The sequence below is a fragment of the Takifugu flavidus genome, chromosome 12, assembly GCF_003711565.1.
Source record: "Takifugu flavidus isolate HTHZ2018 chromosome 12, ASM371156v2, whole genome shotgun sequence".
In the NCBI taxonomy this organism is placed as follows: domain Eukaryota; kingdom Metazoa; phylum Chordata; class Actinopteri; order Tetraodontiformes; family Tetraodontidae; genus Takifugu; species Takifugu flavidus.
Window position 1 is genome coordinate 8,853,981 of NC_079531.1, and position 27,839 is coordinate 8,881,819.

At 44.5% G+C, this 27,839-nt stretch overlaps 1 protein-coding gene across 5 annotated transcripts; it reads right to left on the minus strand.

Annotated features, from left to right (window-relative positions):
* Positions 1-211: 211 nt before the first annotated feature.
* Positions 212-27,839, minus strand: aipl1 (aryl hydrocarbon receptor interacting protein-like 1). 5 transcript variants are annotated; one of them, XM_057049910.1, is made up of 11 exons: positions 26,540-27,839; positions 16,865-16,987; positions 16,701-16,781; positions 11,264-11,533; positions 3,205-3,445; positions 2,927-3,014; positions 2,552-2,731; positions 1,549-1,737; positions 1,281-1,457; positions 1,061-1,202; positions 212-537 (listed from the first exon to the last, which is right to left on the minus strand). In XM_057049910.1, the coding sequence occupies exons 5-11, from the start codon at positions 3,246-3,248 to the stop codon at positions 338-340; spliced, it is 1,020 nt and encodes a 339-aa protein (XP_056905890.1). In that variant the 5' UTR covers positions 3,249-3,445; positions 11,264-11,533; positions 16,701-16,781; positions 16,865-16,987; positions 26,540-27,839; the 3' UTR covers positions 212-337. The 5 variants fall into 5 exon arrangements, with proteins under 5 accessions (XP_056905890.1, XP_056905891.1, XP_056905888.1 ...); XM_057049911.1 differs by lacking the exon at positions 11,264-11,533 and having other exon boundaries at positions 16,701-16,738; XM_057049908.1 differs by lacking the exon at positions 11,264-11,533.

Sequence of the window (27,839 nt, forward strand, 5' to 3'; positions counted from 1 at the left end):
CTACCAGAGCGCCCCCTGGTGGAGAAGTGTGTGGTTACAAGTCAAAATCCCCAGTGGAGATTTTACCTTCAGGAAAATAAAGAGAACTGTGAGTTCAGAACAGTTGGTGTTTTATTAATAAATATATTATATGATAGAGTCCTGGGCTGTCTGCATGTTTGTCTCAGTTAATCTTTGCGGGCAGATGGAACAAAAGGAGACTTTATAAAACTTCTTGTTTTAATAAGCTTTAATAAGCTGCACCTTTACACTCCTGGGAGTGAAGGACAATAATGAGTGTTACCAGCTTGATTCTTTATGTTGCTGACACTCCAGCTTTGATTACAGTGTCTTTTGTTCAGAACATGCCCTTGTACTTCTTTTTGTCCTCCAGGTTCTTCTCCTCCATACGCATATTAAGCACAGCCAGTTCCTTCTTGACAGCCTTCTTCATGGTCGGATTTAGATCCAGAACCCTGCTGAAGTCCTGCCGAGCCTCAGCTTCATTCCAGACTTCCATGTGGGCCTTCCCTCGCAGGTAGTACGCCTTCATCATGCCTGAAAGATTCAACGGAAACAAACTGTCCGACAGCAGCCACACATTTGAGATACAACCATATAATATCTTAACATATATAATATTCTGTATCACATTATTGTTCACCAGAGCTATAAGAGAACAACATTCATCAAGATGAATAATGATGAAGAAAGGATGAGACTTCACAGTTGAACTTAATCCTAATTAGTCAATTAAAATTTTAGTTGCTGATCACTCTTCTGTACATATTTTATGCTGGAAATGAAGCGTTCCACTCGGGTGCACTTTTGGCACAAAAACAAAACACTGCCCTCCCATGGCTATCATGAGTAATGCATTCAGTCTGTGTATTTCATTACGAAATTAATATACTCAACAAATGCTGCATTCACCTGTGTATGCAAATGTAACACAGACAGTGATCTGGAAATCCCAGTCAAAATGACTTGATTACAAACACAATGAGGCACTCAGAGGTTAAGTCCTGGTGAGAGCAGGAAACTCTAGCTCATGCTGAACATGTGTCCAATCAGTCCGAACCTGGGTGCTGGTTGATAATGTCACTGGTGTGTTCAATAACCTCGTAGTACTCCTCCATTCGCAGCAGACATTGGCAGTAGTTAAGTGTCAGAGTGTTGGCCATTTTCTCCAGCTTTAGCCAGGGGACATCCCAGGCCTTTTCCTACAAGTTCAACACTGTTCAGTTTTCCACACATGCAAAGGAAAAGAGGTGACCTAAAGCACTAGACTGAGATGACACCTTTGTCTGAACATTCTTGAGACAGATGATGGCTTCCTTGTACTTTTGTGTGGCTTTTTCATACTCGCCCTCTTTAAAGAGCTTGTTGCCCTGGCCGTGCAGCACAGGAACCACCCTCAGCCTCTCCTCGTCGTTCAACGCCCAAGTCTCCCGGTTATACTCACTGGGCTGCTGCACCTACATTTTAAAATGAATTTTAGTCAATGCACTGAAAGGCAAGCTGGAGCTCCTTTCTTTTCTTCTGCTCATTCTTGGCTTCTTTTCTCACCCTGAGCAACTCCAGGACAAAGTAAAGAGGTTTAGGTTCCTTCATCAGCTCGTCCAGGTCATCGTAGCCGAGACTGTGGTAGGCAAACATGTTGGCCATGCCGCAGGTGTGGATGTGCCAGTCGACGGGGTCTTTTCCCTCTGCAATGCGCCGCATACTCTTAGACACAAGTGGGTAAACCCCAGTGTGCTACAGAAAAGAGACAGTTATCTATTAAATCCAGGGTTTTTATTTACTTTTTAATTAAGATTATGAGCTCTGGGAACTAATGCAACATGACTGTTCTGCACAGTGGTGCCATCTAACAAACATGTTTTACAGTGACACTAAAGTAAAGTTTTCACCCCACCCATCCTGGATGTCTTCTTCTTTATTCAGGAGGAGTGAATCAACACCTTAATCCAAATGGGTGGGGTCAGGTTCTGTGTGCGTGTGTGTCTATGTGTGTGTGATGGTGTGTGTGATCAGTGCTGCTGATTCAGCTGGAATCAGCAGAGCCGATTAGGAGAAAGTGCACATTAATAACAGTTTACCTTGACCCATCTGTCTCCCCCACACACACACACACACATGCGCGCGCGCGTGCACACACACACACACCACACACACACACACACACACACACTATGTAACTGAGATAGTTTTTGGTAGATATATTTAGATATATATAAACTGTAAGTGAAACATAACTGCATGTACATCAACATGACATTTTATGACTTATGAGCTGACGGGCTCAGTTTCAGTGTCTAATATCTTTAAATATGATCTGCTACAGGAGGCAGATGTAATCTATGCATTTTTAGTGTTCAGCCTTTCATAAAGCTCACTAAAACATATGCTGCTGTTTTGTTACGCTATATCTTTAGCTCAGAACCTTATTATCTGGCATCTCTGGCCATCATATTAATTAGAAAAGGGGGGCAACTCTCTAAAGGATTCACACATCGATGTGTGTTAAAAAAATAAATCTAAAAAAAAAAAAAAGGTTTTTCGGACTTACAACAGTGTCGCACCAGAACTCAGCCACCTCACTGATCCTCATGGAAGACAAAAGGGTCTCCCAGATGTCTAATTTAAACATGTTCCCAATGACTACTTCCATTGGAGTTCCCACCACTTTGCTGTCATCTATCACTGTCCGTTCATCGTCACACAGCTGGGTGCGAAAGTGGAAGGTCACCTGGAGCAGAAAGAGCACACGCCACCATCACGTTAAACACTGCTCAGGAGCAGGTTCACAGATACTGTTCTTCAACATGCGAGTGGCCACAGACTTTAGAAATACTCATATGTTCACACTGCTGCAGCTCATTGAATGTGCGTTGACAAAGAAAGGAAAATATGACTTTCATTTAAGGAGTAGTGAGCAATTTACAGTCTCCATAATCCTCTGCTGGCAGCCTGCAGCATTGGCTCCAGATCTGAGTCCTTCCTCTGGTAACAGAGCTGTAAAACTGGTATGACTGGTCAGGAAAATGAAATCCATAAATATGGCGTAATGAAACGGTGCATACTCAACCCCCAGTCAGAGGATATATCATGGTCATGCTTATGCAGCAACAAGCCTGTAAGTCATATTTAAACACGCATGCTTGCAAATGTTTCTACACAGAAGAACACTAGGAGAACATCATTCAGGAAGGCTGACACTACCTTTGCTCCAGTGATAAATTTTGGAATGTCTCCAGTTCCTCCATGTAGGATTGTTTTCTTGATTCCCTCTGAGCCCAGTAACATTGTATCCTTTATGTTTGACATCTTTTTAAATTTTTTTATTAGAGTCTTGCTTTTATTGCTCCAGTTGCTCCAGTGCTGACGTGCATGTATATCTCATACGTCCGTTTGGATGCGATGCAGTGTGCAGCAGTTGTAAAAGCTTGTGGAGGTGTTGTTCCTGTTGGATCAGATTAGGGAAGGATAATGAGATTAGAAATTTCTCCTCTGTATGTGTCTCAAGTATTAGTGTTGTGAAGATCCAGAAATGAGGAGAAGCAAATGAATGTTGTCTTGTCATGACTGCAGCACTGGTGACTGCACAACAGAAACGATGTCAAATAAACATGTGAAAGCAGGACATGCTTTTCATTCCTGAGGAAATTTCCTGGATTTATGACTGAGACTGAGACGGGCAATGATGAACTCCTGACTATTTAACATCTGTCTTCCATCTGTGTGTCTCTCTTTCTCTGTTCTTTTGCTGGCTTTATGGAGTGCCAAAATCTGCATTTTACAAGCTATGTGAGGACATTTTGGCCTTTCCTCTCATCTTCAAAGATCTGGTGGGAAGTTAAGATTTTTATCAGATTCAGGATAGAACTGGGGTTAGATTAGTGTCAGGGTCGAGGTCAGGGTCAGGGTCAGGGTCAGGGTCAGGGTCAGGTTGTGATGGTTAGCTTTAGGGTAGGAGCCGGAGAATGTACTTTGTCTATGAAGTCCCCATAGGATAGAAGTAAAAGGGTGGCACAGGTCCTGATCCGTGTTTGGAAAAGAGTACATCACTGAGACAGACAGACAGACAGACAGACAGACAGACAGACAGACAGACAGACAGACAGACAGTAATTATCTATATTACACATTCATGCAGACAACACATCCTATAGTTATTCTTATGATTCTACTGTTATTTGTATCAGATTATGATAAAGACAGATTCAGTGGCACCTGGTGTCTCATGGGTACAGATCCTGTGTCCCTTGAAGGTTCTGCAACATTTGACCTAAAATTCAACCAAAAGGAATAAATAACGTAAACATTTGGATTTGAAACGTCTGGTACGTTGAAGCTGGACGAGTGCGCCCTCTTGTGGATAATTTTGTTTGTGCAGCAGAAGTTTGTCCTTTCCGTTATACGTCTGATAAAGTCTATAAATTATCGTCTATGAATAACGTGGATCTCAGACGCTGTTGGTGATACTGGGAAACGGTATAACTAGTATAAATGACTGGTATAACTAATAAACAGAAGTCAGAAGAACTACAATGAATAGGAGACATATTTGCAATAACATTACCACCAGTGAGCATCATTTCAGAATGCTTAAATAATTCCAAATAAATTGTTCTCCTCGCCTTGTTAGGTAGAACATTGGCCATATGACGGGGTGTTTCTCTCAGATGATGGGGTTGCGTTGCTATAGTGACAGTTTTCTACATTATTATCATCCCTGTGTGATGACAAGAGGTCTAATTTTTCTTCATTGTCATTTTAACCTAGTGAGACAAGCAGCTCCGATGAGGTTGGCTTTGGTGGCTTTAAAATTGTCCTCACCTCTGCTTGTTAGTCTGACCTGCAAGGAGACAGAACAACAGTCCGTCCAACTGGCCGGATATTACCACAATGGCGTGCGTTGTAACTCAAGCTCTGTGTCAGAGTGACTCACTATGCTTGCGTCACGCTACCTACACCTTCCTCTCTTCTGCCTATGCAGGTCTGCTTGTGTGCATAGATATCTGAATTTGCTGCATGTGGGAAATCAAATGTGCTGGTTCACTGAAGCACAAGGGGCCACATCTCAGCTCAGAATATAGTTTACATGTTGCCATCATAATCAGATGTGCTGGAAAGCCTGAGCTGATGCATTAGTTCCACTTTATGCGAGTCATAGGTCATAATCTATTTCTGGAAAGTAAGGTCACAGATTTATTGGGGAGGAGAGTTTTGCTGTGTAACAAACCTTCTTTCATATACAGTAGGCCCAAATGACAGAGGGGTGGGGTGGGGGGGCTTCTTCCATGACGCACAGAACATACGCACGTAGCACAATGTTTATGGATGGCTGAGCTTGGTAGGTCTTCAGTGGGAGGCACAGAGAAGGGTGGAAGTTGACTTCCATGGGATTACACTGACCCACGGAGCTAACAGAGGACATCACACACACACACACACACACACACACACACACACACACACACACACACACACACCACACACACACACACGCACGCACACATACACACACACACACACAGAGACACACACACACACACACAGAATTGTGGCCTGCCTTCATTTACATATAGATACTGAAAGTGAGAACTAGAACAAGACCAGAGACAAGTTGATCAAATCTGTTGTCCTGCACCTTTTAACAACACATTTCTATTTAAAAAGAAGTTACAGTTCAACCCGTACTAAATACTAAAAAAATGACCAATTGTGCAATCAACAATTTATGCAATTTTATTTAACATCTGACTTTTTACTGGTATCCTAATCTTTTTCATTGTACCCCAGTCAGAAGTTACTAATTACCCAGTTACTGTGTCTGTAGAACACAGTGTACAGCTTTTGTAATTTGTTTTTAAGAGTTAATAATTGTAGCCAGTGAGGGACTCTGAGTAAACAAACATAATAAATCAACTGATTTGAATTACTGTAAGAAGAGAATAAAAGCAACACAACTACTGACGTATTTGATAATGAAATGAAGGTATAAAAGTTGGACTGACACTACCAGTACCCCTGTGTGACTAATGCAGACTAGGAGGACTGCTATACAACCCTCTGTTTGTGTATGTGTGTGTGTGTGTGTGTGTGTGTGTGTGTGTGTGTTGTGTGTGTGTGTGTGTGTGTGTGTGTGTGTGTGTGTGCTGAAGCCATCCTGACTTGCAAACTCATAGGAACAGCCTACACTGGAGTCCTGCGAAGTCATGCTGGTTGTTAACATCAGGTGTGATGTTTCTGTAATTACACATGAGCTCAGATTTCCAGAGCATGCACTATAAATTCTGCTTCCTTAATCCAACATCTTCATTCTCTGTGGAGGGAACCAGCTAACTAAGTCATTATTTCCACTCGATAGGCTGCAGCCTTTAAATCTTTACGTAAGGATCTGTATTGTTTGCTTTGATATGTACAGCTTCGCCCTAATCCCAGCTCTCATCAGAGCTGTTGGCCTTTGGCTCTCCAGCTCTTCTCAGCTACAGCTTCCCCCTAAACCGGCCCCGTCGTACTGGTCTATGCTTGGCCCCGACCTTTAGACACATACCAGAACACATAACAGCCAGGACAAAGGGCAAATGCACGACACATTGACACACTCATATACCAGCTCTCCGTTACTAAGACTCACATGTGCAAAAGGGTCCTCTGTGGCACAGGAAGTAATGGATACACACATGCACACACAGACACACAGAAACACACACACACACACACAACACACACACACACACAACACACACACACACAGGCACACAAGACACAGACACACATAAATGCTGGACTTGAGTGAAGAGAACAGCAATCTACAAACTGCAGATTTACAGTTTCTCGATGGCTTTGCTGCCGCTGAGGGAAACACTACAGGACGCTAATGATACTGTGTTTAGTTGCTACAGCTGAATACAACTGCCAGAAACAGAAGGTTTCCAAGGAAATTCATTTGTAAAGCAGTCGCCTCTTATACTACAGCTAAATACTTCTACCTTCAACTCTGTCTGGGAAAGAAATCCTCTTAAGCTTGTGGCTGTGCTCAGTGAGGAGATAGCATTAGTATGGCTATCCTTTAAGTTGATTTTGGAATGCATAAAACAACTAGCTGTTGTGTTTTTAGAGTTGGTTTTGGTCTCAAGGCTAATTAACAGTGTAGTTTGGATGAGCCTAAGAAAGACAAAGCTAAATCCTAAATCCTTGTGTGGCCATGATGCAAACTAACAGAGCTGATGGACCTCTTGGACCCAGCTAATCCAGTTTACATACATCTAAGACTCTCTGCCATCTTCCCGACAGACAAAATACAAAGGAAGCAAAGTTTAAGTTAAAGTTATGCAAACTGAGCTTTTGAAACATTTCTCTGACAGATCTTGACAGGGTTTTGATGTTACACCGACAGCCCCCAGGGCATCAGAACACGCCGCAGACATTCAAACGGTGCAAATGCCAAACAAACAGTCATTGTGCATCTCAATGGGCATCCTTGAAATTCAGAATCTGTATTTCTGTAGTTGCTGTTAACACTTTGAAACTTTTAATAACGTGACATCAAAGTAAAACAGCGAATCATGGCACAACTGCCTATTTTCTCAAAAGCTACAATAAGACTACAACCTTTTTATTTTAAAAGGTGCACAGGTTTATGAAGAAATAAAATTTTATTAAATTAATAATTATTTTTCTGAGGAATGCAACTATGTGCATGGAAATGACAGACAGACAGGCAGACAGCCCAGTGTGAACACAGATTGCATGATTTGTCTGTTGCGTTCTCACGCTAATCTTTCATATTGTTTTCTTGCCTGTCGGTTCCACTAAAACCGTTTGTCATTTCCTGGCCTATCACAGTCTCGAGACCAGAAAGGAAAATTTTAGCAGAATCAAGCCCCATGACTTAAACTCATTGGCTTCTTGTTGTAGATACAGGGGGAAAGCCTTAATCATGTCATCAATATACACAAGATAACAACTCAACCCCCCTATGGCAAGTTCAGATTATCCCAAATCAACCTAAGATTCCCTCACATGTTTTCCACCTCACAGAAAAGATTCCAGCCTCATGGTTCATGGCTTATGGTTTCCTCTTCTAATACACAATTATCCAAACCTCTTTGAACATTGTCCAGCATTAAATGTCACAAGGCCACCTGCATTTAAAAGTCAGCCTATTCACTCCTGATTACCTCCCAGTACCGTAGCAACCATTTCTGTGAGGCCGCTGCAGATACGAGATGGGGAGAAGTTTGATATTAAATGTGACTGGCAAGCAGCCAGCAGAGCTGGACAGGAATGACCCGGGCATTTACCCCAACAAGCTGGGCTAAACTGTTGGCTGTGCAAGGTCAAAGGATTTAATCCAATAGCTGTCCAGATGCAGGTAGACGAGGCAGGAAAAGAAAAGCTGGTAAGAGATGGATGTATTGCATCCCAAACTAAAGGTTGCTATTTCCCAAAACAGGAAAAGAGGTAATTGATCAGCAGACATGACAAATCATGAGCTTGTGCTTCATGAAACATGCAGACGGCATAGTGACTCCTGCACTTTTGAGCCTGATTTTAACCCGAGGCGCTCTGTGTATCTTTGAAGGGAGGAGGCTGTATTGCTTTGGAGCTCTGGAGCTCAACCAAGTTATGTGAATAATGCATCAAGCCCAGCTTTACAGTATCACAGTGCACGTTACTCTCTGCATGACTGAACACAAACCCACTGAACTCGGATGGCTCGCTAACGCTCCCTGGAGAGATCTGTTCAAAGGCCCTGCTTGAAAAGCTAGGAACGTCTTTTCCAAAGGGCGACCGCAGCGCAGGCTGATCGCAGCATGGGAAGATGCCCGTGTGGGGAACGTTAGCCGGCGATGGTGCTTTAATGTGGACCATGTGGGCTCGGAGGTCAGGAAGAGGCTGAGTTGGTCTTCATGAGCAGCTAGAGACAATTTCCTCAAGTATGCCTATAATACATACAGAGAGACACTCCCAGAGAGAGAGAGAGAGGGAGAGCGAGAGCGAGAGCTACATTTACGTACACACACACACACACACACACACACACACACACACACACACACACACACACACACACACACAGTTGCCATATGCAGCTGAAATGAAAGGTCAACATATTCTCACATGTTGACCAGACACATTATACACTTACCATTTACATAAACATTCTATGTATCCATCCACTCATGTGCTGTATGTATGGATTCTATTTTCAGTACTGTAAATGCTGTGTGCATGCTATATACTGTAGAAGACTGAGAAAGTTACAAATTACTTTTCCACTGTTGAAACACCATAGAAACCAGTTAAGAAACAGTAGCATTCGCTACACAGTAAACACTTAAGTATATATTCTTTAGAAGCAGCGCTGAAATATTTAAGGAATGAAATCCTATACTCTCCATAATTGTTTTCTTTATTTGCATAAGGCCACAATGCTCCAAAGAATTCTCAAAAGAACTAAATGCACTTCAGCAGTTGATTCGCCAAAATTTGCTACAATGTGAGAAATTAAATGCAATTTTGAGTTCAAGATTTTATTAATTTAGCAAGCATATACTGAAAAATATAATTATTTGTCCTTTTGCCATTGAGCCGCTGTGACATTGCTCATATTGGAATAAAAGAATATTTCCCAGACTGTCAAATTATGTCTTTAAACCAGTAATATGTTTCAGCTTCGGATGCTAAACATAAACTGGGGAGTGTGCTGAGTGGAAAAGTGTCACACTGTGCCACAGTCGGCGTCACGTGTAGAAAGCTGAACTGCCTCCAAAAAAAGATCCTCACTTCATTCCACTGCGGTTGCTAATAAGTGACAGTAGCTTGGCAATGCTGGATGGCCCCATCATCTCAAGTCAGTCCCTCTTTCCTTCTCTCTTATTGGGGATTAAGTTGTCAGGTTACATTGAACTCTGAACGCCCTCCACACAGACAAAACCGTCTTAAGGTGCTGCCCGTTCGGTTATTTATAACTCAGTTGGCTAAGCCTCTGCTCTCCGTGGCCGACTCCACTGCATAGACATGTATGGGCCTCCATGTTCTGTTCCTCTTGGTGGACTCATCTTAATGTTTCAGTCTGCCTGTCAAAACTCACGTCTGGTCACCAAGGGTCACTTTTCAGTGTTACATAGTGGGCGGTCCTCACAGCAGTACCTAAACTTCGGCACATATAGTGTATTTGGAGTGCAGGCAGCAGATTCTGTTTCTCTTTCCATTTCTTGCTCAATCCCACTCTCACTTCCCACTTCCTCTCTGGTTCACCTCACAGCCCACCTATCTGGAACTATCAGCTATTTCGGGAGCTCCGCACCGGCCAAGAATCAGCTGAAATGTGTAGAACACATCAGAAGCAGGGGACCCCTCTGAGACGCAAGGCGTTTGGATCCAAGTACAGCGAGCGAGCGTGGGCTATTCTGTAAAGAATCACCTGATCCCTTTTCATTGTCATTTAAATCAGACATTAAACCTTTTTGCAGGCATTCAGTTACAGATTAATAGTCAAATCGGCTTTTGTGCAGTTGTTATTGCAGGGAAAAAAGCATGCTTACAAAAGCACCTTTGGGTTCTTCACCTATTTCTGCATTTAAAACATCAATCTAAAAAATAAACAATTTCCCAGGTACAGAAGACTGACATGAAGGCAGTTTAGGCTCTTATGTATCAAGGAATCAGCACAGGAGGTCCACAAGCTCAAAGCTGCTTTTTAACATAAATAAATAATTAAACTACAAACTAGGCTTTACTGTTTAGTAATTAAAGCTGGAAAAATGCTGATACATTTTTATTTGTACAACTCGAATTACGCAGAAGCTCTCAGCAGCCCAGGAGAATTTTAATTTTTTTGAATTTAACATTAAAATGAGTCTTTTAGAGCACTTATTTATTTGAGCTATAACTATAACATTTTTTAAGCAGAGGCTGATAAATGGAGAATTTTCCAGAGACTGCTGCATTCTACTTTGAGTTTTTGAGTTAATCATGTCTGGATAATGTTTCAAATCATTACATTTGTCTCCAGGATTCATTTACAGCATTGAAAACACGAGAACACCAGATGAGAGCTTTTATCTGCAACAACAGTGTGGGAATGCAATAATCCAGACAGGCCCACATTTTGGGACAACACATGGCAACATTTGCCAGTTCCTGATATTTGCTGGTTCAGCAGAATATGTTCCTGTTATTTATTTTTAAAGGGCCGTTAATGTGTGTAAAAAAACAAACAAGAAACAACACAATGATTGGTGTATGTGCATGTTTCTTCCCCTACATGCTCTCTTGCCTCTGGGATAAAGGTCTCGGAGGATTGTGGCAGCTTGCTGTGCCACAGGCTCGCGGTTGCGTCACCTCCAGTATTGAGTCAGGTGCACTCCCGAGGATCCCACTACCAGCTGCCATCGAGGCAGGGATAATCCGCCTAAGGAGCTTTCACATGATTTTACACATGGGGAAGAATTTAGGGAAAGGTTTGTAAACCTCTTCAAACCTCTGGAGCTTCTTCCGGATTTTTGGAAGGTATTAAAAACAGATCTAAAACACCCTGAGAGACAAAGATGGAGAGAGTGATAACACTGCATTATTATATTTATCATTAAATGTCACTGTACTTGACATTTTCAATTCCATTTTTTTTCACATTATATGCGATGCCTTTAGCCAACACTCTTTTTTAAAATTTATCCAATAGTCCTTTTCTGTAATTTATTGTTAGTATCCATCAATGTTTAGACTATTACCTGATTAAATGTTGGGGAATAAACGCCTTAAACTTTAAAATAAAATGCTGCAGACACAACTAGTATTGCAAAAACAATATATGCAAAAAAGTTGACTTCTCTCCTCTCAAATTTGATAAATAATCATTGGGCCCCTCTACTGAACCACTCTGGCTTTCTTATCTTGTAGATTTCAAGCAGCTCTCGAGCGGCTGAGGCAGATTACGGCCTGCTGAGCTGTTGGTGCACTAACACTCTGCAGATGCTTGTCTGATGTTGATTAAAACTGCAGACCTGAAGCTGGTTTCTAAATAACAGTGGTGCCATTCTGCAAGAGCCATTTCTAATGTCATCACCTGCGTGTTTAAAAAGCTATTTTCTGTTTGTGAGAAACTACTTGAACAACATCACTTCCAGCCCGCACAGCACCACTCAGCACCTCATTTACACATTCAGTAATTTGACTAAGTAAAGGCGTACTATTACTGCTCATACCTTAAGAAGATTATTGTTTATGTTCCCTTTCAGGGAATGTAATGTATTAGTATGGTTCCAAACAAAAAGTTTATTTGTTATTTCCATAGGTCTGTAGGCTGGAGAGCCAAAGTTCTGTGATTTTTTTTGCCAACATGTATGTCTGAACCCTCAGATAAACATGAATGATGCACCAAAGCTGTCTGTGCCAATGCTGCTTTTTAAATGTCCTGGTGGAATTAATGAGGAAAAGTGAAACTTTTACAATTGAAAAAACATAATTTGCAAAATGTCTCATTTTAATTCTTACATTTATTAATGTTGTGCTGCCATCTTACAAAATACAGTAGCTCCTCAAATCCCCCATAAATACAGCACAAATTTCCTGCCCAGAGTAACGTTTGCCTGTAATTGTTTATCGGCTCCCCTCCCTGGGCTGCCACCTTATCGTGGTGGAGGGGTTTGCGCGTCCCAATGATCCCAGGAGCTCCGTTGTCTGGGGCTATATGCCCCTGGTAGGGCCACCCATGGCAAACAGGTCCTAGGTGAGGGACCAGACAAAGCGTAGCCCAGGACCCCCTAATGATGCTGAACAACATTGGTGCCAAGTTTCCCTTGCCCGGATGCGGGTCACCGGGGCCCCCTCCTGGAGCCAGGCCTGGGGGTGGGGCACGTTGGCGAGCGCCTGGTGGCCGGACCTCTGCCCATGGAGTCCGGCCGGGCGCAGCCCGAAGAGGCAACATGGAACCCCCTTCCCGTGGGCTCACCACCTGCAGGAGGGGCCAAGGGGGTCGGGGCATTGTGTTTTGGGTAGCAGCCGGAGGCAGGGACCTTGGCGGTCTGATTCCCGGCTGCACAAACTGGCTCTAGGGACATGGAATGTCACCTCTCTGGTGGGAAAGGAGCCTGAGTTGGTGCGCGAGGTCGAGAAGTTCCGACTAGATATAGTTGGCCTCACCTCGACGCACGGCAAGGGCTCTGGAACCAGTCTTCTTGAGAGGGGTTGGACTCTCTACCACTCTGGAATTGCCGATGGTGAGAGGCGACGGGCAGGGGTGGCAATTCTGGTTGCTCCCCAGCTCAGTGCCTGTGTATTGGAGTTTACCCGGTGGATCAGAGGGTAGCCTCCCTTCGCCTTCGGGTGGGGGGACGGATCCTGACTGTTGTTTGTGCCTATGGTCCAAACAGCAGTTCAGCGTATCCACCCTTTTTGGAGTCCTTAGAGGGAGTGCTGGAGAGTGCCCCTTCTGGGGGCTCCCTCGTCCTCCTGGGTGACTTCAATGCTCACGTTGGCAATGACAGTGTGACCTGGAGAGGTGTGATTGGGAAGAACGGCCCCCCTGATCTGAACCCGAGTGGTGTTTTGTTATTGGACTTCTGTGCTCGTCTCAGATTGTCCATAACGAACACCTTGTTCAGACATAAAGGCGTCCACATGTGCACTTGGCACCAGGACGCCTTAGGCCGCAGATCGATGATCGACTTTGTGGTTGTGTCATCGGATTTGCGGCCGCATGTACTGGACACTCGGGTGAAGAGAGGGGCGGAGCTGTCAACTGATCACCACCTGGTGGTGAGTTGGCTCCGATGGTGGGGAAGGATGCCGGACAGACCTGGCAGGCCCAAACGTGTTGTGAGGGTCTGCTGGGAACGCCTGGCAGAGTCCCCTGTCAGAAGAAGCTTCAACTCACGCCTCCGGGAGAGCTTTGACCATGTCCCGGGGGAGGCGGGGGACATTGAGTCCGAGTGGACCGTGTTCCGTGCCTCCATTGTTGAGGCAGCTGACCGGTGCTGTGGCCGCAAGGTGGTTGGTGCCTGTCGTGGCGGCAATGCCCGAACCCGCTGGTGGACACCAGCGGTGAGGGATGCCGTCAAGCTGAAGAAGGAGTCGTATCGGGCCTTACTGGCCTGTGGGACTCCTGAGGCAGCAGATGGGTACCGGCGTGCCAAGCGGAGTGCAGCTACGGCGGTTGCCGAGGCAAAAACTCGGGCATGGGAAGAGTTCGGTGAGGCCATGGAGAACGACTTTCGGACGGCCTCGAAAAGGTTCTGGACCACCATCCGGCGTCTGAGGAGGGGAAGCAGTGCACTGTCAACACTGTGTATAGTGGTGATGGTGTGCTGCTGACCTCAACTCGGGATGTTGTGGATCGGTGGAAGGAATACTTCGAGGACCTCCTCAATCCCACCAACACGCCTTCCAGTGAGGAAGTAGGGCCTGGGGACCTGGAGATGGGCTCTTGTATCTCCGGGGCTGAAGTTGCCGAGGTAGTTAAAAAACTCCTCGGTGGCAAGGCCCCGGGGGTGGATGAGATCCGCCCAGAGTCCCTTAAGGCTCTGGATGTTGTAGGGCTGTCGTGGTTGACTCGACTCTGCAACATCGCGTGGACATCGGGGGCAGTGCCGCTGGATTGGCAGACCGGGGTGGTAGTCCCTCTTTTTAAGAAGGGGGACCGGAGGGTGTGTTCCAACTATAGGGGGATCACACTCCTCAGCCTCCCTGGTAAGGTCTATTCAGGGGTACTGGAGAGGAGGGTCCGCCGGATAGTCGAACCTCGGATTCAGGAGGAGCAATGTGGTTTTCGTCCTGGGCGTGGAACAGTGGACCAGCTCTACACCCTCAGCAGGGTCTTCGAGGGTGCATGGGAGTTTGCCCAACCAGTCCACATGTGTTTTGTGGACTTGGAGAAGGCATTCGACCGTGTCCCTCGGGGGGTCCTGTGGGGGGTCCTCCGAGAGTATGGGGTGTCGGGCCCGCTGATACGGGCTGTCCGCTCCCTGTACGATCGGTGCCAGAGTTTGGTCTGAATTGCTGGCAGTAAGTCGAACTCGTTTCCGGTGAGGGTTGGCCTCCGCCAGGGCTGCCCTTTGTCACCGATTCTGTTCATAATTTTTATGGACAGAATTTCTAGGTGCAGTCATGGTGTTGAGGGGATCTGGTTTGGTGACCTCAGGATCGCGTCTCTGCTTTTTGCGGATGATGTGGTCCTGTTGGCTTCATCGGCCCGTGACCTCCAACTATCACTGGATCGGTTCGCCGCCGCCTGTGAAGCGGCTGGGATGAGAATCAGCACCTCCAAATCCGAGGCCATGGTTCTCGACCGGAAAAAGGTGGAGTGCCTTCTCCGGGTAAAGGAGGAGATCCTGCCCCAAGTGGAGGAGTTTAAGTACCTCGGGGTCTTGTTCACGAGTGGGGGAAGAATGGAGCGGGAGATCGACAGGCGGATCGGTGTGGCGTCCACAGTAATGCGGACTCTGCACCGGTCTGTTGTGGTGAAGAGAGAGCTGAGCCGAAAGGCGAAGCTCTCGATTTACCGGTCGATCTTCGTTCCTACCCTCACCTATGGTCATGAGCTTTGGGTCATGACCGAAAGAACAAGATCACGGGTACAAGCGGCTGAAATGAGCTTCCTCCGTAGGGTGGCTGGGCTCTCCCTTAGAGATAGGGTGAGAAGCTCTGCCATCTGGGAGGAGCTCGGAGTAGAGTCGCTACTCCTCCGCGTTGAGAGGAGCCAGATGGGGTGGCTTGGGCATCTAGTCAGGATGCCCCCTGGACGCCTCCCTGGTGAGGTGTTCAGGGCATGTCCCTCCGGTAGGAGACCCCCGGGGAGACCCAGGACACGTTGGAGAGACTATGTCTCTCGACTGGCCTGGGAACGCCTGGGGATCCCTCCGGATGAGCTGGAGGAGGTAGCTGGGGAGAGGGAAGTCTGGGCTTCTCTCCTTAGGCTGCTACCCCCGCGACCCGACCCGGATAAGCGGTAGAGAATGGATGGATGGATGGATGTTTATCGGCTTTCAGCCGCCCTTGTCTTTCAAAGGCATCTCCTGTATCCATCCTTGTTTTCTTTCTGATTGTGTCATCAAGTTGTTGGGAATTATAACGAGGCCTTTTTAGGTCATTTGTCATTGGAAACGCTTGTAGCAGCAGCTCAGTGGTAACTGCCAGCCTGGAACGCTCCTGACATCCTGATTGGTAGATCAGGGAGGGGAGGAGCTACGGAGGGTGGAGCTACAGACCAAAACACTAAATGTAAATAGCATTATTTACAGGCTGTCACTTTACTTTTAACATGAGAATATTCTGGCTGGACTACTGTTAGTCAGTGATATAAATATTTGAAATCAGGATTCTTTAATGTCTGCTAAAATATCAGTGTCATTTTATTTACTTTACATACATTTCACATATAGATCCTTTAAATTACAAAAAAATATTCCTATAATTGTAGATGCAAATATATCTGGAAATACAAAGAGATTTTTCCACCCAGTTCGTGTGAAATTATCTTCTCATTTGTAAACTGATTGGCTCAATCAAAAGCCATTGATTTGAAAACATGCACAACACAGGTTAACTGGCTTATTTGTTGATTGGAATAAAAATTTAATTGAATTAAAAAAAAAAAAAAGAAAAAAACTGACAGAGGAGCAGACATGGATCAGGCTGCAGCAGCTCTGGGACAGCTGTGACTCACCTGGATGGGAATATTAGCTACTGCAATAGTGTGTGCTCACCTTATATCTCCCCTTCCACAGTCACAGGCCCTGGATCCCTGGAATGAGATCAGTCGGGCGAGTCACTGACCAGTAGCTGACCTACGCGACAGACAAGGTCGAGACGTGACCCTTACATGCACTGATGTGACGCATTAATGCAGGTACTGGCAGCGCTAGTCTACCTGAAGAGGATGTACAGGAGGGTGAGTGCAATAATCCCCATATGGCGTCTCTCATGTGTGTCAGTGGAGTGAAGCAGGTCTGCGGGGGTGGAGGAGGATGAGGGAACGGTCTAAACAGCAGGCCTGTAAAGATAAGCAGACAAGGAGATAAGGAGATTGGGAGGTAGGCAAGGAGAAGGAAGACACGCCACTTTAAGGGGAGTGTAGGACAGAGGCTGCCCACTTCTTGCTTCCAGCTGTGGAGGCAAGGAGGAGGTTGAGACGTGCGGACAGCGAGTGTGCGAGAGAGTATAATCCGGGGCATCTGGCTTTAAGGCCTCCTAAAATTCCTTCCCTTTGTCCGGCTCTGGCCAGCAGCAGTTTTCAAAAGGACACGATAGTACTCATATCCTGCTCTGGTCATAGCCCCATTCTTTAAAGTTGGATTTATATCTGCTGATGGACACAAGCCAGTCCATCCTTAGATTGCCTGAAGGATGCAGAAGAGAAATGTGAGATATCCTTTAAATGGAGTAAAATGACATGGTTATTTTTTCTGAAACTATTTTACCATCAACAGAGTAAAGTAAATAGGGACATAAAATTAAACTATTTTGCCAGTATTTCTTTATATAATGATTCAACTTTATTAAGTTGGAATGTGATTACGCACCTACTTAACTTCAGAACCCGACAGTATCCAAAAAGCTTCAAATTCAGATTTAACAGGCGAGTTTTGGCCGGCTGAAAATCAGTTTCAGATGTTTGCTTTTGCCATTTAAGCTTTTACAAGCACTTGAGACTGAAATTAGGGGTGGATGGGGGTGGGGGGGGGGGGGGGTGCAACATGAATACAACAGCTCAACTTTTGGAATGATCTAAGTGAACCGGGCAGGCAGCATTGAAAGTATGAAATGAACATTACATGGCAGCAGAGAAAATCGCGGCACATAAATACATCAAAATTCATTAAAAAGTGATCCAAAATGATTAGGATGAGCCACAAGTCCAATGCTGAATAGTTTTTTTGTTACATGATACAGCAGGTGTCATGGCTTTAATCTCAACACATGAACACGCCACACAAGTAACAGTGCTGTCACGCAGCGATGGTCAGAGCCCACGATGAAGGTCAGATGAGATTCGGACGGCTTTCTGCTGTCACTCAGGCAGACGGATGGATCTCCGGCGCAGGAAAGAGCCAACCACAACAGTTCTTCAGCTGGCAGCTTTAGCTGTTGCACGAGGACATAAAGCTTGCCAGTGAAGAACTGCTGTAGGTCGGCCAGTGAGTGTCCATTACACATCCTACACAAATGTATGTGGCTGAACCCACACTTCATATTTTCACAAAACATTAATCAGTGTCCACTAGGTAATTTCCTTCGACATCTATGTTATTTGTGAAAATATTTGCATAGTCTTGACAGATCTTCAACCAATTAAACCGTAGCTTTCCTGAAGCGAGCAGGCGTGGGTATCCAAGCGTGGCTAGCACTGGAATGACATGCCAGAGCTGTGCATGTGCAAACACATTTCTTAGGAAAGTTTAATCAAACCTTTGTCAGCTATCCAGCAGAGGCTTTTCCTTCAATAGACAGACATTAATTTTAAGCCACTTTAGGATTTTTTTTTAATCTGGTGTAGCTGCATCCATCCTCCAGCAAACCGCTGCTCCATCTTAGCGAGCTTCCACTTTGGTTTTAGCTTCAGGCTACGATGGTGGATACTTGGCACGCAAACCCTATAATTCTTTCTGTGCTGGCACCAGGAACTTGTTGTGGGAGAGAGGTGAGGAGGACAAGATGAAGACACCAGTGAGGAAAACTTTTACAACATTCTTTCGTCCTTATTTGTGAATATTGTGGTTTTATTGGGTTTAAACATGCAGGCACACATAAACAAACAAGCTGGGTGTGCACGGAGCAAGCCTGAATCAAACATGCCAGTCTAGTGGTTTAGCATTCTTTGCGATTTAGCTATAATTTAATACAGACATCTCTTCCAGCACGATAGCTTAGCCTCTGCTTACAGCTCAGAACTGCTGATAGAAAACAGCTCCTGTGGGGTTATTCAGTTTACAGCAGCCATACTGAACTGAATGACTGAGTTTTACTTACTCTCTCAACATGTCCACTCCCATGGGCCCTCAAAAACACGCTAAATATTTTGGAATTTCAGTGCACACAAGTTTTTATCCAAGTGACTGTCAGTTTTAAAGATTTTGATAGTGGGATAAAGCCCTTGGAAATCTTTTGGTTGGTTTAAAGGTCTTGAAGGTTTAAACATACACTGTATATCACTGAATCACAGTAAAACAGTAAAGACATAAAAGCATTTGATTCAGGCTAAATTAGCCACTGCGCAATACTTACGAGCAGGTCAGGATTCATCTTGCCTGGCTTCCGTTCAGCTGGCCTTGCCTCAACTATTGCAGTTACTCTGAAAAGACTTCCCTCTTGCAGCATATTCTTTCACAGTTCAAGGACAGGACTTTGGACACAGTAGCTCTTAGCGGCACAGTGAACCCAGCAACCCCTGGAAACTCAGCGAACCCACCAGAGCTCTGACCAGCAGCAATGAGCTCTGGTAGGCACGCAAGCAAAACACCCACCCGTTCGACTGTTTTCCCCCCACAGAAACATGGATACCGAAGAGTTTTATGGGTCAAGACCTTTTGTCACATCCAGAGGGACCCGTTGGGTGCCCTGCTTTGGATGAGATTCAGGTCAAAGACATCTTCTTTCTGACTACATGGCACCTGATAGTTCTGGTTGGCCTTGGATTTCTTTAATGTTAGCTTGGATTTAAACAGAAAATATTTACTTTTTAATCACAGATAAAAAGGATTAAGAACAGCAAACATTATCATGGACAGAGCTCTTATAGCGTGCCACGCTAGGTAAACCATGTAATAGCCCAAACATGAGAGAGGACGAAAGATAAGTCCCAGTTTATCCAAGAAACTCGGAAATATCTGCTTTACTCGTTCTGTATACAAACTGAATAGAAAGATATATATACATACATCTATAAGAAGGGCAGCATTCAGTCCACAAGGAATGTGCATCTTAATTTACATTACAATAATACCCTGGTTGTTTTTACTTGCAATAAAAAGTAGAGCCTGTGGCAAATTAAAAAGCTGCTTACGACAATGAGCTGCAGCATTTCCCACTACAACTTAATATTCAACCTCTATTAGTCCTAAGCTACGCTCTCTCTGTGCTCACAATATGTTGTGCATGCACACAGGGGCCATCCCAGAGAGAACGCAGTGTACCAGAGGAGTGAGTTATTACACAGAACTGACAAGTCCCAGGACAATTACGGCCCATATGGGCAACAGGACTCCTTAAAACATGACATGCACATCCAGCGCACGATACGTTGGTGATCTGATACATGCATGAGGGACAAGCCGTCACCTTATTTCTGGTTATTGTACACAGGGAGAAATCTTGCTGATCTTCTCAGAGACACATATAAATGTTATTACTGGATTAAATTTGGAAGTGAAACTTTAACTCACGTATCCAGAAATTCAAAGTCACAAAGAGGCTTACCCCCCCCCCCCCCCTTCCCCACTAACAACCTACTGACATTTTGCAAAGCAGCACTGTATCAACATACCCTCACAGAAAGTGATTTGCTTTCAAACAGAGAGCACACCTTCCCCAGGGGATCGGAAACACCCTCCACTGTTTGCAGTGTAACCTAACTTGTTTGAGGTTATATCAGGATTGGATTTTCAATCTGACGCTTAACTAAAGTGTGTCTTTTTAATGTATTTGTTAAAATAGACGGAAAAGGAACTGATAAAATCTAAGAACTGCCAATAACAATGTATCTCTGTGGGACATGCATGGAATCATTTGGATAAAGTAAAAGATTTCAAAGCCCTGTGATTCACCCCCAGACTGAAATTTCATATCCACAATCAGATGCAGGACATATACCCATTCTGTGTTTACAATCTCTGTCTCTGTAACATAAACTAAACATTTCTCCTACACAACAGAGCTAAAATCAGTTAAACAACCATTTAAATGCAAGTCAGATCTGCATGCTGCATGTATGATAACCACCACAACTATGCAAGCCAATGTTCTGTACATAGGTAACAACACGGGTCGGGTGTTTTGCGCAGCAAAGTAGGATGAAAAGCTGTTTTCAAACTGTTAAGACAATTTGTTTTTAAATTACATGATAATGTAGTAATGTTAGCATTATAACAGCAACCTCAGAAAGGCTGTAGTATAGCAGGCACATAACGTCCAAACAGATGGACAGCTTCGTTCCCGCACCTGCAGACATGCTAGCATTTGCACGGTGTAAGCGGAGGTTCATCCGCTGCAGTTCTCGTTTCACAAAATGGCCATGATAGGAGGACAAGCTTGCAGTAAACGTAACGTGAAAAATGTGCACACCAGAAAGTACATTCACATGCAGGGAGAGGTGTCCAGACCCTGCTTTATAGAAAGCGCTCCATCTCTCTCGACATGCATTCACATTCATGTCATGAGAATTAGAAAATTCCATTTTGTTTGGGGAGGGAGCGCATATATATGACTTCATATAATACCTTATACATATGCTATATTGTGTGATTTCTATTTCTGGCCATGGCTCAGTGGGATATGAATTAATGATTTGGAGAAGCGAAAAGTGGGAGAGCCATTTGAACTGGTAGAAATAAGGAAAAGATGTTCCCTCATATGTGGAAAAGACTAATGTGTCCCTCAAAAAGTGCTTATTGTAGTACAGCTGTTCCCTATAGGAAACACCCAATCATGCATCTAAAGTGTCCTATTAAGAGGGTGAAGGAGAGGAATGCAAAGCCTGACAGCAGAAAGGGTGGGGCACGAACAAGTCACATGCACAATCCTGAACAAGGACATTTGTTGGAGTCACACAGTCAAACCGTTAACACAGGGATTTCCTTTAAGTGCATGAAGCTATTCAATAAAGAAAAAAAATGTTGGGGGGGGGGGCAATGATGTCAACTGCCAGGAAGTCAGCAGGTGGGAAAGAGAAAGAGGAAATGGCCTTTCCAGTTACATGCTGCGGAGCGTCCAATGGGTCTAGTTCTGAGCTCCAGATGTGTGACTGATAAAAATCCTTCTCTGGAAAGAGAAGGTTCTTGAGATGAGCAGCATTTGTCAAGAAGTCCATAAAGATCACATTGTATCCCCTCACATCCCGAGCTGGTCCATGCCTTTCTCTGGCCCAATGCCACTGTGTTTCCTACACAACCATAAATATATTCTTTGTCGCCCTCCCCCTCTAAATAGCAGATTAGTTAGGACACTGAAAGACAGGATGTGCCTTTGGGTCTCATGAATAAGTGGCAGCTGCCCATGCACGGTGCAGATCCAGGGAAATCTCCCCATGTTCATCCGCTCACCACAGTCGTTCGTCAGGGGGAAAAAAACGACACAGAAGACTGAAACAGGCTGACAAATACCCTTTTCTTTACATTCTAAGGAAATGCATATGAGAAAGTAACGATAAGAAAAACAGTTTCGCAAATAGGACTAAAATCAATTCAAGGAATGTGTGGAATGCTGAACTGGAAGAAATGACAGAAATAGAGTAGCAATGCTTCGCTCCTCAATCTCAGGTTTTTGCTGCCAGTTGTAGTTTTAGGTGATGAGCAAGCCAGACCATTACTTGCTGGTGCTAATCCAGGATAAACAGAAAAAGTTGAGTCACAAATGTTAAAAATTAAAATAAAAAACAACAATGACAAAATAAATACAAAAATGTTTATGGCAAACTTATTATATGACAGCACCTTAAACTGGGACAGTTCCTGAAGTGTGACACTTTAAGTGTGTATTCAGGTTTTATCTTTATGTGGACATGAACTATTGACTCAGTGCTCAGCAGAGAGTTGGAAAGATTTCCTTCTGTTCCCTTTTCATATGCTACATCTAAATTAAATCGTAAATCATTAATTTATTTTTGCAAAATTCTGTCTTCTGTGGCTCCTCCAAACATGGCATGATCCAGCGGACACATTAAACGCCCCACTGGTTTAACTTATCCTTAGGGACCCAAATCCCACTGTCAGCATATCATCTTCAGCAGTTTAGCATGCTGACCATAGTTTGCTTTATCAATTTCCACTTTTGCGAGCAACATTCCTAATCAGCTTGGGAGGAGCAAGACCAGCGTGTATGTGTGAGTTAGCGTGTTTCCTGCCGTTCTGGTCCCAGCTGTACCCAGATGGCCTGAGAACACAGCGTGCTACGTGCTACGCTGTGTTCAGCTTTAATTACGAGGCAAACGTTGAGTTTCAGAAGTAAAATCTTGAAAAACCCAGAGTTTAAAATGTGACCAACTCATAGTCTTATTTAAGTAAAGCTTTAAATTTTTCATCTTAAGGACTGAACGGAATTTAAATGACTGGGTTCTGTGGTGCTTTGTAATCTGTATGCAAAGCTGTTGGTTTAAAAAATGCGCCATTACTATTCAAGTTGTGACATTAAACTTAACCTAATAATAATCAATCAACCTTTGAGTTGATAGATTATTTTCTATTGATCATTTTTTTGGATCCTTCTTGAATTATGGTCATACTTAAAAGTGTCCAGTTAAAACAAAAAAAAAAAAAAGAATGCGATCCCGAGCGCACACCCGTCAGCAGTATCCCCTCCTTTACCTATTTTTACCATCTCGTCCCTTGGTTCTCTGTCCAATCCTCACTTCTCCACCTTCTCTCCACCCTTCTACCTTTCCAACACTCTGTCTTCTCCGGCATTCTGAGCTTTCATCTTCCTCCATCTCCTGTTTCCCTTTCGTGACCCATTTTCTCCTTTTAATATCGCCTTCCTCGCTCTCCTTCCACCCGATCCGCTTCTCTCCTGCTCGTCTTCCTCATTCGGCTTCGCCTGTCTTTTTTACGTGGGTTAGTTCAACAAGGTCGAGTTACATTCCTGAGATGCCTGTTACATATGGTCCACATTCCAGCCGGTCTGCTGTGAGGCCCAGGACTTTTTGCTGCAGGCCATGCAGGCACCAGCGCCGATGCTGAGAGTGATACAGGAAGGCCTTGCCATTAATAATCGTAACTGTGCCTGCAGCCTTACAAATCAAAATCCTGAACTAAGAGCTTCAACCTGTGTCAGGCAGCCATCTTGTAGTCCAGTTGGTCTTCATTTGCTATGACTTCAAATGTGCGTGTGTGCTAATAAAATGGACCCAGTGTAGCAGCTTCTTAACACCAGGTTGGAAGCTTTGTGAGGCCCCAACACATTAGAGACTATGGTCTGTCTGAAATCACACACTCTTGTCCCTATTCCCTGCTCACTATATAGGGAGCAGGCTTGAGTAATCTCCCTAATGCACTTGCATCACTTGATCAGCTGAAATGCTGCTTTATTTCTGCTTTCGACACTTTAAATGTCGTAACAACATCACATAATGAATACGTGCCAGATAGACATCAGCACCAGTTAAATAATGGACAAATGAATGTATAGCTTGGTTAGGGGCATCAAATTTATCCTACATATCACAATGCATTATGGGATTATAAGTGGAACCTGAAGCTACTCATTACATCAATTGGGGGAATGGGAACAACATTCACATCAGGGGTAGATTTTTTTTGTCCAGTCTGGCAACTCAACGTGGAAAACTTAGGTACCCCATAAATGTAAACAGGAAGGTACTTGCACGTAAAGGTACTTGCACGTAAAGTCATTATACCTGCATTTAACAAACATTTGTTTGACATTTTTGTTGTTAGAGAGGATCTTTTTTTTCCCCAAGGGGCAGGCGCACACGGTGCAACATGTGTTGTGCATATGAGCGAGGGGCTGGTTTAGTAATCCAGCTCTGCTGAGGAGGGGCGCTGGGCTCTCTTTCATATGGAGGTGGACAGAACAGTGCTGCATCACTGAATAACATCACACGTCACCATGCAGCACAAGCCCATGCATCCCTATGCTGTGCATATAAAGCACCGACTGTACATCAGTCAACACACACACACACACACACACACACACACACACACACACACACACACACACACCACACACACACACACACACACCACACACACACACACACACACACACACACACACACACACACACCCCTCCAATAAATAAACCTAGAATTGATCTCTGCGTCCAGGTGTGACACATCTATTTAATAATCTTGTATTGAGGCCAAAGCATGCAACACCGAGAATCCCTGTTATGGCTGTTAGTAAGCTGTTTGGGTGTGGCCATGAGATGAGTGACCTCACTGCAGCTACCACATGTTCACCACAGAATCTCTCCGGCCGTCCATCAACAACAGTCAATGTTCGGTCTCACTCATTCACGTCAGGTCATGCGACAGGTTAGTCAACCAGGAGTCTGAGTTCACGGGGAAGGAGTGAGTCATTGAATGCCACAACAAGTCAGTTGCTCTGGTCAATGTCAGCAAGGTTATAGGAGCAGGTCTGTCTGGAGATGTTTTGTGTAAGGTTTCTCTAGGTTTGTCTGCCAACCCTGGAATATAAAGAACATTCTGAGCATTTCAGATTTTCAGGGATGGCTCAGAACTTGATCAGGAATGCCAATTTATCATCTCTGCCTCCTCTTGCCTTTGCGTGTGCGCACGCCTAGGGTGTGGCAAAATGGGCACCACAGCTGGATGGCTGGCATTAATCACATCCATTCAGGCAAGAACACCGCGCGTGCGACCCAACCACTAACAAACAGACATGCGTAGGTTGATCCAGTTTGGCTAAACAACTGCAGCTAAGACAAAGCAAACATTCATTCAAGATGGCAAAAGGCATAAATTGGCACAGAGGAGAGCAGAAGTTGAAGTCCTCAGCAGCCCAGAAGGGCGTTATATACTGGGAAGTATTAACAAAATGTCTGCAGTGGTTTGAGCAGTAGTGTTGCTGAGGATTAAAGAAATTTCCAGCAAACACTCTTGCTACCATTCTGTTAATCATGACTTTAGTGCACATTGAACATGAAGTTCAACCATTTAAAATTAAACTTTGAACTGACTCCCAACAGTAATGGCAAAGTCACATCCGTTTTGCATACCAGTCGCTTAACACTCATAGTGCAAATACCTCATCACACTCTTACAGCCCAGCCAGAACACATGCACTTCCTGGATGATGGACAGGAAAGATGCATGTAATTTAATTTATGTGGAATTTTTCTACCTTTGTGAAATGTTTTATAGAAGCCGTTTGAAAATGTAAAATAAATGAAGTGACACATGTCAAGAGTAAGAAAAAAATAATGCTTTTGGTCTAAAGGGATAGAAGGCAAATCACTGACCTGCAACAGCAAGTTATTCATCAGATCAGAGACGCAGGTTCAGAGCTGTGATTTGGTTGACACAGATGGAATGTGAGTGGGGGGGGGGCATGCCAGTGTTTGTTAAGCTGTGGATTTATACTTGTAGGTGGACCTTCTTTAGTGAATTAAAACCAACGCCCTTTCCCCTGCCTTAATGTTGAAATCATTAAAGACAAAGTGCACAAGTACAATGCACTGAATGCTAAGATTACATAATGTGTGCCATTAGAAATAACAAGGGGAGAGGAAGAACATCTGCAACAGGTTTATGAGATGCCGGTAAAAGGTGAACATAAATTATTAATAAAAAGGAAAAACAATGACACAATGGAGCTGTAAGCACTCAAATGTTGACTGTAAGACAACTTACCTTCACTGCAGACTCCTGGGGACACAACTGAAAGTTGTTGAGCAGACAAGAAGACCCACTGTGGACACACGGACAGGGCGAGGGGGTGGGGGTGCAGCATACAGACAAGCCTGTAATGGGAAATGAATGACGAGCGAGAGAGAGGGGGGAGAGAGAGGAAGAGGGGGCAACTCTCCACATCCATGTTGCTACAAAGGGTGGGGCTTTGAGGCATTCTCTCTGTCTGCTTTCCTCTCTGCCTTATCTACATTAGAAGACACGGAGTCACTCTGCACATGAGTTCTGGTGGACTTCTTGTGCTTTTAAAAGATCTCTATTGATGTAGAATGACCCCCTGAAGAAGTCCAGCCAGACTTCCTGTCATATGAAGACTAGCTCGCTTGGCCCACCGATTCTGGTGTATTCAAAGACACACCCTCTGTAATTATTAGAAATTTTTATACTTGTTAAATCACTCAATCATGAAAAATGACTCTTAAGGTGGCAGAGGCCTGTAGGCCGAGCGCCACGCCAACATCACAGATAACTCTCCTGAAAATGCCAGTGACATAACAGCACAGCACGCCCTCTCCTGCGGGCTTTAAATGTCACCCCCTTTGGAAAGTTTGCAAAATTAAATTAACTGTCGCGCTCGTTTTCCATGCCAGGTAAATCCGTCAGCTCCGTAGCGGAGCGCATCCGCGAGGGTAGATTGTAGCGAATATGCGAAGTTTAGGCCGTGTTCGGATGAGATTTATGGACTATTAAGCTTTATCCGGACTGGTTCCCCCACGCCCAGTTCTCGCCTGTGGCATTCGGAGCGTCGGGCTTCTGTAAAGTTGCCACGTCCTTTCCATTTCACACCCTAATGAAGCCTAAAACGAACTGTCGAGCTGTAAGAAAAGAGAGTCTGACCTCATGCGTAACAGACCTAGTCATACTGGATCCAGCGAGAGATTTAAGACAGAATGTGCGTACACCATTATGGCAATACATTTGTTATGTAATACGTTGAAATCACTTCACAGATTTTTGTCTCCCGCCGCAAAACACAAAAATCTTGGTAGAAAGAGAAGCGCGTTAAGCCATTTTTTCCGGTCCAGAAGCCTTTAAGAAACCCCTCAGCCACACCTTAACTCTCAATAAATTTCTTTCTGATAGCGCGAGATGTTTCGCCGAGACACGAGCCACCACGTTCAACCTGTCACTCGTGTGTTAATGTTTAAACCTGTAAAAAGAGACAGAAAAACGGTCCAGACTGAGTATCCGGTTGGCCGCTCCCACCCTGCGCGGCTCGTCGCTGCTCGGGGATCCCACCACG

Excerpts from the sequence above, each read along its gene's own strand:
- aipl1 (XM_057049911.1), bottom strand. The coding sequence starts at position 3,248 with ATGGAGGAACTGGAGACATTCCAAAATTTATCACTGGAGCAAAG. Across the intron at positions 2,732-2,926 it reads AGCAGAGGATTATGGAGACT|GTGACCTTCCACTTTCGCAC; the intron begins GTAAATTGCTCA and ends TTTCTGCTCCAG. Across the intron at positions 1,738-2,551 it reads AGTTCTGGTGCGACACTGTT|CACACTGGGGTTTACCCACT; the intron begins GTAAGTCCGAAA and ends TCTTTTCTGTAG.